Source organism: Dipodascopsis tothii (assembly GCF_038497935.1).
Source record: "Dipodascopsis tothii strain CBS 759.85 unplaced genomic scaffold V1510scaffold_3, whole genome shotgun sequence".
In the NCBI taxonomy this organism is placed as follows: Eukaryota; Fungi; Ascomycota; class Lipomycetes; order Lipomycetales; family Lipomycetaceae; genus Neoaidaea; species Neoaidaea tothii.
The window spans coordinates 44413-56324 of NW_027117987.1; the positions used below are offsets into that span (position 1 = coordinate 44413).

General features: G+C 68.7%; 6 protein-coding genes across 6 annotated transcripts; 2 read left to right on the plus strand and 4 right to left on the minus strand.

Moving 5' to 3' along the window:
• The first annotated feature begins 216 nt into the window (after nucleotides 1–216).
• Nucleotides 217–1876, plus strand: V1510DRAFT_410540 (kinase-like domain-containing protein). The gene has a single exon (XM_066932734.1). It carries the CDS (start codon nucleotides 460–462, stop codon nucleotides 1801–1803), a length of 1344 nt encoding a protein of 447 aa, XP_066791084.1. The 5' UTR covers nucleotides 217–459; the 3' UTR covers nucleotides 1804–1876.
• Nucleotides 1877–2353: 477 nt separating this feature from the next.
• Nucleotides 2354–3225, minus strand: V1510DRAFT_428081 (mitochondrial 54S ribosomal protein uL11m; the record flags this gene model as incomplete). Its single annotated transcript, XM_066935242.1, has 2 exons — nucleotides 3013–3225; nucleotides 2354–2791 (listed from the first exon to the last, which is right to left on the minus strand). Exon 2 carries the CDS (start codon nucleotides 2789–2791, stop codon nucleotides 2354–2356), a length of 438 nt encoding a protein of 145 aa, XP_066791085.1. The 5' UTR covers nucleotides 3013–3225.
• A 52-nt stretch (nucleotides 3226–3277) lies between these two features.
• Nucleotides 3278–6151, minus strand: V1510DRAFT_447023 (uncharacterized protein). Its single transcript, XM_066935736.1, has 4 exons — nucleotides 5961–6151; nucleotides 5268–5689; nucleotides 4293–5042; nucleotides 3278–4218 (listed from the first exon to the last, which is right to left on the minus strand). Exons 1-4 carry the CDS (start codon nucleotides 5995–5997, stop codon nucleotides 3505–3507), a joined length of 1923 nt encoding a protein of 640 aa, XP_066791086.1. The 5' UTR covers nucleotides 5998–6151; the 3' UTR covers nucleotides 3278–3504.
• A 622-nt stretch (nucleotides 6152–6773) lies between these two features.
• On the minus strand, nucleotides 6774–9423 carry V1510DRAFT_428084 (Rec8 like protein-domain-containing protein). Its single transcript, XM_066935243.1, has 2 exons — nucleotides 8910–9423; nucleotides 6774–8745 (listed from the first exon to the last, which is right to left on the minus strand). The coding sequence occupies exons 1-2, from the start codon at nucleotides 8940–8942 to the stop codon at nucleotides 7045–7047; spliced, it is 1734 nt and encodes a 577-aa protein (XP_066791087.1). The 5' UTR covers nucleotides 8943–9423; the 3' UTR covers nucleotides 6774–7044.
• Nucleotides 9424–9529: 106 nt separating this feature from the next.
• Nucleotides 9530–10545, minus strand: V1510DRAFT_428085 (uncharacterized protein). The gene is made up of 3 exons (XM_066935244.1): nucleotides 9960–10545; nucleotides 9846–9928; nucleotides 9530–9815 (listed from the first exon to the last, which is right to left on the minus strand). The coding sequence occupies exons 1-3, from the start codon at nucleotides 10299–10301 to the stop codon at nucleotides 9536–9538; spliced, it is 705 nt and encodes a 234-aa protein (XP_066791088.1). The 5' UTR covers nucleotides 10302–10545; the 3' UTR covers nucleotides 9530–9535.
• V1510DRAFT_410553 (xylose isomerase-like protein) lies at nucleotides 10384–11887 on the plus strand. The gene is made up of 8 exons (XM_066932735.1): nucleotides 10384–10615; nucleotides 10703–10739; nucleotides 10771–10890; nucleotides 10920–11054; nucleotides 11085–11307; nucleotides 11338–11523; nucleotides 11554–11642; nucleotides 11673–11887. The coding sequence occupies exons 1-8, from the start codon at nucleotides 10429–10431 to the stop codon at nucleotides 11863–11865; spliced, it is 1170 nt and encodes a 389-aa protein (XP_066791089.1). The 5' UTR covers nucleotides 10384–10428; the 3' UTR covers nucleotides 11866–11887.
• The last annotated feature ends 25 nt before the right edge of the window (nucleotides 11888–11912 follow it).

An 11912-nucleotide genomic window follows, 5' to 3' on the forward strand; every position in this document is an offset into this window, starting at 1 on the left:
GCGTCCGGCGCGGCGTCGCCGGCGACGCCGGGGTCGCCCGGGTCGCCGGCGCCGGCCGCGGCGCCGGCCGAGGCGGCCGCCGCGCGCGCGCCGGCCAAGTTCTTCATCGACTCGACGCACGAGCCGTCGACGCCGGTGTCGCGGGCGGCGTCGCACGACATGTCGCCGGCGCCGTCCGTGACCAACACGGTGTCGGGGCAGACGCCGTCGCACACGAGCACGAGCTCGTCCGAGTCGGCCGCGGGGCCGCACTCGTCGGCGTCGTCGGGCTCGCTGGCCAACTACGCCGGCGTGCCGCCGGCGGACCCGGACGACCCGTACGCGCGCAAGTTCCGGCCGCCGCAGACCAAGTCGGTGGAGGACATTGCGCCGCGGTTCGTGTTCAAAAAGCACCACCACAACCACCACCACCACCACCACAGCGCCGGCCGCAGCGCGGCCGGCAAGGACGCCGGCGGCATGTACCAGCACGGGCCGGTGTCGGCGTCGTCGGCGGTCTCGTTCGTCTCGGCCGTCGGCAAGAACCACCACACGGACGCCGACGGCGCGAGCACGCCCAAGCTCAAGACGGCGCACGGCAGCATGATGGAGCTCAAGCGGTTCTTCAAGCCGAAGGCGCACAAGAAGTCGTCGACGTCGCTGGCGCAGGCCGGCACGCCCGCGGCCGCGTCGCCGCGCAGCCCGGCCGCCGGGTTTGGCTCGCACTCGTCGTCGGCGTCGCTCAAAAACATGCCCTTCGGCGAGGACGGCCCCGGGATCACCAAGAAGTGGGGCCGGTTCGGCAAGGTCCTCGGCTCCGGCGCCGGCGGCTCGGTCCGGCTCATGAAGCGCGCGTCCGACGGGACCACGTTCGCCGTCAAGGAGTTCCGCGCCCGGCACTCGTACGAGACCGAGCGCGAGTACTCCAAGAAGGTCACGGCCGAGTTCTGCATCGGCTCGACGCTGCACCACCCCAACATCATCGAGACGCTGGACATCATGCAGGAGAACGGCAAGTTCTACGAGGTGATGGAGTACTGCCCGTACGACCTCTTTGCCATCGTCATGTCCGGCAAGATGTCGCGCCAGGAGATCTTCTGCGTGTTCAAGCAGATCCTGTCGGCGGTCGAGTACCTGCACGACATGGGCCTGGCGCACCGCGACCTCAAGCTCGACAACTGCGTCGTGTCGGACGCGGGCATCGTCAAGATCATCGACTTTGGCTCGGCCTCGGTGTTCCGGTACCCGTTCGAGTCCGAGATCGTGCCGGCGCACGGCATCGTGGGCTCGGACCCGTACCTGGCGCCGGAGGTGTGCTCGGAGCTCAAGTACGACCCGCAGCCGGCCGACGTGTGGTCCGTGGCCATCATCTTCTGCTGCATGCTCCTGCGCCGGTTCCCGTGGAAGGCGCCGCGCAAGTCCGACAACTCCTTCCGGCTGTTTTCGTCCGACCCGGCCGCGACGCCGGCCTCGTCGGCCGACTCCAAGACGGCCGCGGGCAAGGCCGCCGGCGGCCTGGCGTCGCAGCCGCCGCCGGGCCAGAACGGGGCGGCCCCGGCGCAGCCGGTGATCCGCGGGCCGTGGCGCCTGCTGCGCCTGCTGCCGGCCGAGACGCGCCACATAGTGGGGCGCATGCTCGACCTCGACCCAACGACCCGGGCCACGCTCAAGGAGATCTTTGCGGACCCGTTTGTGGAGTCGATCAAGATGTGCACGGTCGAGAAGAGCGGCCGGCTGGTGCACGCGCCGGACCACGAGCACACGCTCGTGCCGGCCGAGAGCGCGCACCTGGTGAGCTACAAGAAGCGTGAGGAGAAGCCGTAGGAGATTACAATATATGTTACGTTCATACTATAGCACTGATGATACAGCCCGGACGGATCTGTACAGGTCCGGGTAATGCAAGAGGGTGGTGTAGCTGTGGCGGGGCGGGGCGGTGCGTGGGGCGTGCCGGCGGAGAGTGCGTGGGGTGGACTGGCCGGGGGTGAGCCGGCTGTGACCGGTCGGGGGCTGCGGACTTGGCTGTGACCCGCCGGGTTGCAGACTGGCTGTGAGCCGTCGTGAGCCGCAGGCTCGGCTGTGAGCCAGCCGTGAGCCGACACGGTGAGCCAGCGTGAGCCGGCACAGCGTGAGCCGCAGCCCAGCCTTCACATCCAGCCGTGAGCCAACACGAGCTGGTGCGACCCGACCGCTGCCGAGCTGGTGCGACCCGACTGCTGCCTCGCTCGTGCAACCCAACCGCTGCCTCGCTCGTGCAACCTGCCCGTGCGACCCGGCCTGCCCGACCCGGCGACCCATGCGTGCGCAGCCGACCCGACCGGCCGACCCCTAGCCGACGAGCCCACCAGCGTCAGCCGACCGCCCCAACGTACGCTCACTCCACCACCTCCACGCCCACCGTCTTGGCCGTCGCCACAACGCTCTTCACAATGCCCTCCAGGCTCAGCCCCGCTAGCCGCGTGTCCTGGTGCTTGATCTTGGCGATCTCGTACGCGTGCTTCATCGAAATCTGTCCAATGGGCGCGTCTCCCTTCGAGTACTGCGCCGCCCCCTTCTCCTGACCAGCCGCACGCAGAATCAGGTACGCCGTCGGCGGCGTCTTGGTCTCAAACGTGAACGACCGGTCCGGGCGGATCGTGATCAGGCACGGGATCGGGATTCCGGGCTGCAGGTGCGCCGTGCGAGCGTTGAACTCCTTGCAAAAGTCCATGGCCTTGATGCCCTTCGAACCGAGCGCAGGGCCGACCGGCGGCGACGGTGTGGCCTTGCCGGCCTGCACAATTAGCTTCACGAGCACGTTCTTGGTAGCCATCTAGACGTCAGCACTGTAGGGTCTGCGCGCGTGCCGCAGCGCCGGTCGTCCGCGGCCGTCCGCGGCCGCCCGCGGCCGTCCGCCGGTCGTCCGGCCGGCCGTGCGCCCGCAATGGCCGGCGGCGTGTCCACCTGGGCCGGCCCGTCGCCGCCGCTGCCGCTGCTGCCACGGCCCCGCCGCACCACGGCCCCGCGCGCCACGCACGCCCGCGTCCTGCCTACCTCTATCAGTCTATGTCTCTCCTGCCACGTCTATAGTCGTGCCAGCCGGTCGTGACGGTGTCGCTGCCTGAGTGCGGGTGGTGGAAATGCAGAAAAAATTTCAGGGTTTGGAACTCGCGAACCGATACACTCGCGGTTAGGTCCACCGCAGTGTGCAATCCTACAGGCGGCGCCAGCGCGCGCCACAGACCCGACTGGGCGCTGACAGGGCAGGGGGCGTCTCAGAGCGGCCTACGGCGGGCGGCGGCCGCTTCCGGGTCGGTTTCGCCGCGCGGTGGGCGCGCGCCGCGCGGGGCCAGATGTGGCCGCCGGCAGCGGCCCAAGACTGTAGCAGGCCTGTATTGAGATAAGGCCGATAGCACGCACGCGCGCGCGCCAGCTGCGGCGGGGCCGACGCACGGGCGGCGGCTGGCCGGGCGCGCGGCGTCAGAAGCGCCGCCAGGGCCGCCAGAGCCGCCGGCCGAGCGCTGGCCGCCGCAGATGCAAGTCCGCCTACAGCGCCCACGCTACCGTGCCGCTGGCAATGCCGTCGTACAGCACGGTGTTGGCCGCGGGCACGTACTGGTGCGTGATGAGCTTGGTGATCTCCTGGGCAGCCACGGCGCCGACCAGCGCGGCCACCGGGTGCAGCTCGCCGCCGCCGGCCCGCGCGACCTCGGCCACGGCCGCCGCCAGCGCGGCCGGCGGCTCGGGCGCGCCCGCGGCCGCCAGGACGTCCGCGGCCAGCCCGGCCAGCGCGCGCTCGTCCGCGGCCACGTCCGCTGCGCCCGCGCCGGGGTACCGCCCGTGGGCCTCCTCGAAGAGCTCGGCCGCGTACACGGCCGCGTAGAGCGCGGCAAAGGCCGGGTCGTCGCGCACGGCGTCGCGCAGGGCCGCGCCGGGCGCCGCGAGCTGCTCGGCCAGCGGCCGGCCGCGCTGGACGACCAGAAACCGCGCGTGCTTGCAGAACGACTCGACCTCCTCCGGCGAGATCAGCCCCGGGCGGTCCACGGCCGCCAGCAGGCGGTCGACGTGCGCGGCCACGGCCTCGCGGTCCGCCCGCGCCTTGTCCCGGTAGATGTTGATGAGCTTGACGTAGCTCGACGAGTCGGCCTTCATGTCCGGCAGCGTCCCCGACAGCGGCAGCCGGCCGGCGCCCTCGGCCGCCACAAAGTCGGCCACCGCGCGCACGAGCACCCAGAACGCGGGCGTGTCCGCGTCGATGGCCTGCGCGCGCGCGTCCGTGAACAGCGCGCGGACCGAGCCCGGGATCTGCGTCAGCGCGTTCGCCCGGTCCGTACCGTTGTCTCCTGGGTCGCCCGCCAGACCGCCGCCAGCGCCTCGTCAAAGTTCTCCTCGTCCGGCGAGCGCATGTGCTTGCGGATGAGCGCGCGGAACGCGTCCTTGTCGGCCGACGTCTTGGGCGGCCCGCCGTGCTCGGCCCGGAACTTGTCGAGCAGGATCAGCAGCAGCAGCACGTACGGCACGTGCGCCAGCTCGATCTCGTCCAGCGCGTCCAGGTCGGCCAGCTCGGTCGCGTACGCGGCCAGCTCCGGCCACGGGCAGTCCAGCCGCAGGTCGACGGTCGAGTCGGGGTGGGACTCGACCACGGTGTGCTCCGGCACAACGTGCCGCACGTAGCCGTAGAACCCGACCGAGTTGACCACGACGAGCGGGATCGCCTTGGCCCACAGCGTGGCGGCCACGGCCGCCAGCACGGCCGGCCGCACGCGGTACGCGACCACGAGCGTGAACGAGTCCCAGTACGTCGGTGGCAGCCGGTCGAGCTCGGCCAGCGCCTGGACGTCGAAGGCGCCGGCCGAGTCGCTGTTGAGCTCCTGGACGAGCTCGCACACGGCGGCCGCGCGCTGCACGCCGGCCGCGGCCGCGCCGGCGCCGACGAAGAAGTTGCTGGCCTCGTCGTCGGCCGTGACCGGCCGGTCGTCGACCACGGTGAACCGGCCGATGCCGGGCAGGACCAGGTCCTTGAGCGCCTCGGCCGCGGTCGCGGACGCGCCCAGCAGCGCGATGTGCGCGCCCTCGAGCGCGCTCTGGCCGTTGGCGGCCCACAGCCGCAGCTGCCGGTCGTACTTCCTGGCTTTGGTCGAGATGTTCATGATGGCGGCGGAGAGGCGAGGCGGCGGCGATCACAAGCGGCCGCGCCGCACGCGCCGCACGCCGTGCGGCTCAGTTCCCACTCTACTAAACCAATGTATTGCTATGTACGCCTAGATCAGGGCCAGCGCCAGCGACGACAGCACGGTCGCGCCCATGACCGCATAGCCCGACTTGATGACTCCCTTGTTGTTGACCATCACGGCCAGGTCCCAGACCAGGTGGCGGACGCCGTTGAACGCGTGGAACGTGAACGGGATCGACGCGACCGTCTTGAGACCGACCTTGGCGACCAGCGGCAGCGCGCCGAACGCCGACGCCAGCGTGGCCGACGTCAGCTCGATGCCGAGGTACGGCGCAGCCAGGTACGACAGGCCGAATGCGTAGAAGCCGCCGGCGAGGGCAACGCCGGTGATACGGTGCAGACCCGACAGGTACCACGTCATCTGGGGACGGTAGATGGTCAGGTGCGGCGACGTGGGGCGCAGCGAGCGCTGCTTGACGAGGATGTCGTGCGCCTCGTCAGGCGTCATGACTTTGGTCGAGACGAATCTGGGGTCAGCGCGGCCGGCGGGCGACCTACCTCTGCGAGATCAGCGACGAGGCCATGCGGGGACGCAGGAGCGTGCGCGAGGCGGCTGCGAGTCAGCAAAGTCGTTGGCCGGGGGCGGCGGGCCGGCGGCCGGGCCGGCGATCGCGGCGGCCGGCGACAGCGGCGGGCCGACGGCAGACGGCGGACGGCCACCGCGGGCGGCGCGCTGGCCGCCCGATCTCGTCGCGTCCAGCGCCCGCTGCCGTCCGTGCGGTCCCGGCGCCCGGCCTCCGGGCCAGCCGCTCCCCGCTTCTCCACATACCTCCAAAGGGCGTCGAGCGAATCATCAGCGAGGCCATTGCTCAGTTGTGTGTCTGTCCGATGTCTGTAAGGCTGTGCAACCTCTATTCTCCAACAGGCCGAGTGTGTGCGGCAATGCTGTCTGGAAACCAAATCGTGAACGTCGTGTTGAGGAAGGAATTTTCAAAAGAAAGAACGCTCACGATTTGCGGGACGCTGCGAAATTTCGGAAGGTTGGCCGGAGCTCACCAGGAGGGGTCGGCGGCGGGAGGTACGCCGGGCGCCTGCCAAATTAGTATGGGCACGGGCGTACCCGGAGCACATCCGGCCTCCGACGGCCAATCAGACTGCGGACAAGGTAAGCACTTACCCGGCCGCCTCTGTTCTTACCCGGGGGTTCCGTGCCGGGTAACTTCCCCAGACGCCGCAGCCCGTGCGGCTCAAGCCCTAACTCCGCCAGGGTTGCGCCGCCGCTATAAATATTTTTCGGCCGCTTCTCTGCTCCTCACATAGCACGTCCGGGTGGTCGGTACACAACCGGCTGTAAAGTGGCGCCCACGATGTGATGTGGGTCGCCAAGGTAGAACGGACAAGAGTAGCAGCGCCCGATTAATCACGTATTTGGCTTGAATTCCGCTTCTTACGTTTCATGCCCGGGTCTCATGTAGCTGAGCACGCTCTGTGCTTTGCCGGCTTGCCGGTGCGCGGTGGACGCTGACGTTGCTGTGCGCGTGGCCGTCTGTCGGACGAGCGGCTGCCTGCGGCCTGCACCGCGGTCCGCCCGGTCCGCGGTCGCGGTCCGCACGGGTCATGCAGCTGGCCCGGCCGGCCCGGCCAGGCCAGGCGTGCGGCTCAGTCAGGTGACTCGTGCGGCTCGTGGCCGCGCCGGCCGTTCGCGCGCGTCGTCGCGTCTCGTGCGGCTCACCGCGCGGTCGTTCAGCAATAAAGATACATTCCTACTGTTACCAGGATAAAATACAAAATAGCAAACCGCCACGCGGACATACATAATGGTTACATGTCTTTAGATAGCTGAGCCCACCCTCCGGCCAATACAAATACAATGTGGGTTCCCATGCGTAAATAATACAAGTCACTCCTCCCCCCTATGCCTGCGACGCGCCCGCCCACGCGCTGTTGAACAGCTTGTCGGTCGCGGTGATGTTGATCTCGCCAAAGGGCTCGGCCTGCTCAACGCGCAGCGCGTCCTTGGTGGCCAGCACGAGGGTCTCGAAAAAGAGCTTGACGGCCTCGGGCCGGCTCGCGCGCGCGGTCAGGTCGCTGAATGCCGCGGTGGCGCCGTCGCGCAGCTTGTCCTGCAGCTCAGCGGCGGCCTCCTTGGTGTAGTGCGACACGCCCGAGGCGCTGACCTGGGTCGCGGCAGCCTCGTCGTCGTCGCGGACGGGCTCCTCCTCGAGCTGCTCGTCGTAAGCCTCGACCTGGAACTCGTCCTCGGGCGCGAGCGCAGCCATCGTGGCCGGCGTCTCGGCCTGCACGATGCTGTCGTCCATGCGGCGGCTCGACCGCGGCGTCCCGAGCTCGGGCAGGTCGTCGAGCTCCGGCACGGGCGCGATCTCGAGCTCGACCTCGTCGAGCGTCTCGGCCTCGGCCTCGGGCTCCTCGTGCTCCTCGGCAGCCTTGCGCTTGCGCGACACCAGCTGCGCCAGCGCCGCCGGCGTCATGCGCTCGCCCAGCGGACCCGCCTGGCCCAGCGGCTGGAAGATGAGCGCGGCCAGCTCTTGCGGGTCCGCCTCGAGGCTGAGCAGCGCCAGCCCGCCGTCGGCGGCCGGCATCAGGCTCGACGGCTGCGTGATGCTGCTCCGGTCCTCCTGCAGGCTCTTGATGGCCGAGCTGCGCAGCTCGGTCGCATCGTCGATCTTGGCGCGCTTCTTGGGCGGCGCGCGCGGCGCGCGCGTGGCCTTGGGCGTCGCCTGGTCGTCTTCCTGCAGGCTGCCGAGCTGGAACTCGACCGGCTCGAGCGAGCCCAGCCGGACCGAGTTCTCGAGCTCGTTGCCCCCGGTCGGCGTCAGCGGCTCGTCCGCCTCGAGCTGGGGCAGGTCCATCATCTCGCTGTCGTCGCCAAACAGCCGTGCGGCCTTGGACTCGTCCTCCTCGTCCGCAGCCATCTCGGGGATCGTCTGCAGTTCGTCGTTGGCCATGTCCAGGCCAAAGTCCTCGAGCACGCCCGAGTCCATGCCGGCGTCACGGCCGACTTCAACGCTGATGCTCTGGCGCGTCTCGTCGCCAACGTCGAGGTCCATGGCCTCGCCTGCGTCCAGGCCCTCGCCGATGTCCAGCTCGAGGTCGTCGTCGCCCAGGCCCGCCAGCTCGTCGTCGTCCTGGCCGCGGCCGAGCTCGATCGAGTCCTGCAGCTCCGGCAGCGTGATGTCCTTGGCCAGCGACGTGTGCGCGTCCTTCGCGCCGCCCATCCCCGCAGGCAGCTCCAGACCGAGCACCGCGGCCGGGTCGGGCAGCATCAGGTCGAGCTCGGTGATTGTGTTTTGCAGCATCAGGTTCTCGGGGTTGTGCGTCGTCGTCGCGCTCGCCGAGAGGTCCACGTTGCCGGGCCGGAACGCCGTCTTGAGCTTCATCAGGGCCTCGTTGCAGTCCTCCAGCAGGTACCGCGCCTTGCGGCTATAGATGCGCACCACGCCGAGCAGCAGCTGGCCGGACAGTCGCAGCGCCATCGGCGCCACATCCTCGCCAACGATCGCGCCGACCGACTTTTCGATGTTGGTCTGCAGGAACTGCGCCTTGGAGATCTTGCGCTCCAGGTTGGCCGCCAGCCACACCCGTGCGAGCGGTCCCTGGTCGTCAGCTTTTGTTCTGCACACGAGCTCGCGGCGATCGCTGCTGCGGTCGCCGCCGCGGGCTCCACCGCGCCCGCGCGGCCGCGCGCACCGCCCGTCCACCGCCCTGCGCGCGCCGCCGCCGCCCCGCCGCCCTGGCCCACGTCCGCGCCGCTCCCTACCTTCTTGGACAGCAGAGACTCCGAATAAAACATTCTGCGTCAACGAGCGGTCTATCCGATTCTGCCGTGTGCGCACAGATTCCTGGTCGCCGTGATTGATCTGCCTGCGATCTGCACCGTCGACGTCGTGGCCCTTTGTGTAATCCGGCGCTCTGTACGGCGATCGTGATAAATTACCAGCTGTGTTGTGTGCTGCGTCTCAACACAAACGCTGAAAATCCCTCTGCGGGCGTAAACAAGGCCAACTTTGGGAGGTGAACAGCGAGGTGGGCTCGTATTGTTGCCCGGCCCAGCCACTAGAGCAGAAAACTTTCGCGTTCGGGGTGTTACTTGTGTAACATTTGGGCGCTTGAAACGTAATACTCGTACATTTTGACACCTATGCAAAACGCGTTTCGCCGCAGCATTCCAGAGCCGGTTTGGCATTCCTGCGACACGCTAGCACACGCTGGCGCGGCGCGGCGCGGCCAATGGCGCGGCCGGCAATGCTGACGGGCGAACGCGTGGCCGCGGCGCACGGGAGCGCGGCGGCCGTGGGCGCGGCGCGGGCCGCGGCGCGCGAGCCGCACGAGCCGCACGACGCGTGGCGCCGCACCTCGTGCGGCTCATGCGGCTCGCCATGCAGTCTATATCAGCCGGACCTGGCCCGCCCGCAGGTGCCGCCGCACCGCGCTGTACCGCACCAGGTAGATGTTGCCCTTGCGCAGGTCTATGCTGTCGTCCTCCTCCGGCCCCAGGCTCACCGGCGCCGCCACGTCCTCCACCACGCGCACAAACACGGCGTCGTCCACGCTCGGCGCCTCCACCATGTCCAGCCCGCCCGCCTTGTCGTCCATCTTGCGCAGGTTCGGCGGCAGCCCGGCCAGAAACCGCTGGCCGTACAGGCCGTGCAGGTTCTCGGCGTACCTGGGTCAGCGCGCGCCGGCGGCTACTTACTGCCGGACGTAGCGGTCCTCGGACGGCGACAGCCGCGCCTGCACGGCCGGCGTGCCCAGCACATGCATGTAGTACCGCTCGATCTGCCGTCAGCCGCGCCCGCTGCCGCCGTACCTTGTGCAGTCGCGCCCGCAGGTAGCCCCGGACCAGGAACTTGATCCGCTCGAGCTCGGTCTCGATGATCAGCAGCCGCAGCTTGATGTACCGGTCCGCGGCGTCCATGTCGGCCGTGCTCTGCTCGATGTACTCGATCTGCGCCCGCACGCGCTCCATGACCCAGTCCATGAGCTCGGCCTCGTACTGCAGCAGCTCGGGCGCTGTCCGCTCGGCCTTCCACGCGTCTGTGAGCTGGACCAGCCGCTGGTGCTTCTGCTGCTCGGCCTGGTCCACGCGCGGCGCGTCCGGGTGCTCGAGCCCGTTGAGCAGGTCGTCAATATCCACGTCCAGATGCGCCATGGTGTCGTGTCGTTCCGCCGTGTGCGGCGCTCGCGTCGTCGGTCGAAATTTTCGCGCTGGACGCGAGACCCATCGTGCGGCTCAGGACCCTCACGACAAACGACCGCCGGTCATTCTAGCCGAACCCATGCCCCCCCGCGCCGCTGCCTCTGCTGCCAAGCGTACCCGCACAAGCGCGAGCACGGCCAAGACGCCTGCGAAAACGAAAGACGCCGGAGCGAAGGACGAGCCGCCGGAGACTGCTGCGCCGATGTTTGCCCGCACGCCCCAGATCAAGATGCTTGTGGGCGCCCATGTGCCGAGCGACGGCAAGGGTGGGTTGCGCGCGCGGCGGCCGGCGGCGACGACCCGGGGAGGGCCGTCGCCGCGGCCGCACGGCGCCGGAGCCGTGCTGACCGCAGGCGTCTCGAACTGCATCGCCAACACGGTTTCGATCGGGTACGTCGCCGCCGGCCAGCGCTGACCGCAGCGGCAACGCGTTTGCGCTCTTTGTCAAGTCGCAGCGGCGGTGGGTCGCGCCGCCGCTCAAGACCGAGGAGATCACCAAGTTCAAGGACATGGCCGCCGAGCACAAATACGATCTGCACAAGTACGTCCGGCTCGGCCGCGCTGACGCAGGCACTGCCTCCCGCACGGGTCGTACCTGATCAATCTGGCCAACGCGGACGACGAGAAGCACGAGAAGGCGCTGGCGTCGTTCCTGGACGAGCTCAAGCGGTGCGAGCAGCTCGGCATCGGCCTCTACAATTTCCAGTACGTGGCCGCCAAACGCCGCTGACATAGCCCCGGTTCGACCCTCGGCCTCGACAAGAAGGCCGCGCTGGAGCGGCTGGCCGGCAGCATCAACTCGGCCATCAGCCAGACCAAGTTCATCAAGATCATTCTCGAGAACATGGCCGGCCACGGCAACCTGATCGGCTCGACCTGGGAGGACCTGCGCGACGTGATAGCCATGGTCGACAACAAGGACCGGGTGGGCGTGTGCGTCGACACGTGCCACACGTTTGTAAGTACGTCGCGGGCGCGGCTGACGCAGGCCGCGGGCTACGACATCCGAACCGAAGAGACCTTTGCCAAGGTGTGGGACGACTTTGACCGCATCATCGGGCTCAAGTACCTGTCGAGCATGCACCTCAACGACTCCAAGGCGCCGCTGGGCAGCAACCGCGACCTGCACCAGAACATCGGGCTGGGCTTCCTAGGACTGGAGTCGTTCCGAGTGGTACGTCACGACAAGACGCCGCTGACCCAGCTTATGAACACGAAACACTTGGAAGGTCTGCCGCTGATTCTCGAGACGCCTGACAAAGACGACATCATGACGTGGGCGAAGGAGATCAAGTACGTGTGCGCGCGACGTGGCTGACGCAGGCTGCTGGAGTGGCTGGTGGGCAAGAAGGCCGACGACCCCGAGGTCGTCAAGAAGACCGCCGAGCTGTCCGCGCTGGGCGCCAAGGAGCGCGCGTCCGAGCAAGACAAGATGGACAAGAAGGCAGTGAAAGCCGACAAGAAGAAGCAGTCGACACTTGTGGGCAAGAAGCGCAAGGCCGAGTCGGACGAGTAGTGTAATACAAAACTTGCGTGTGCGGGCGGTGCGGTGGCTGCGCGGCG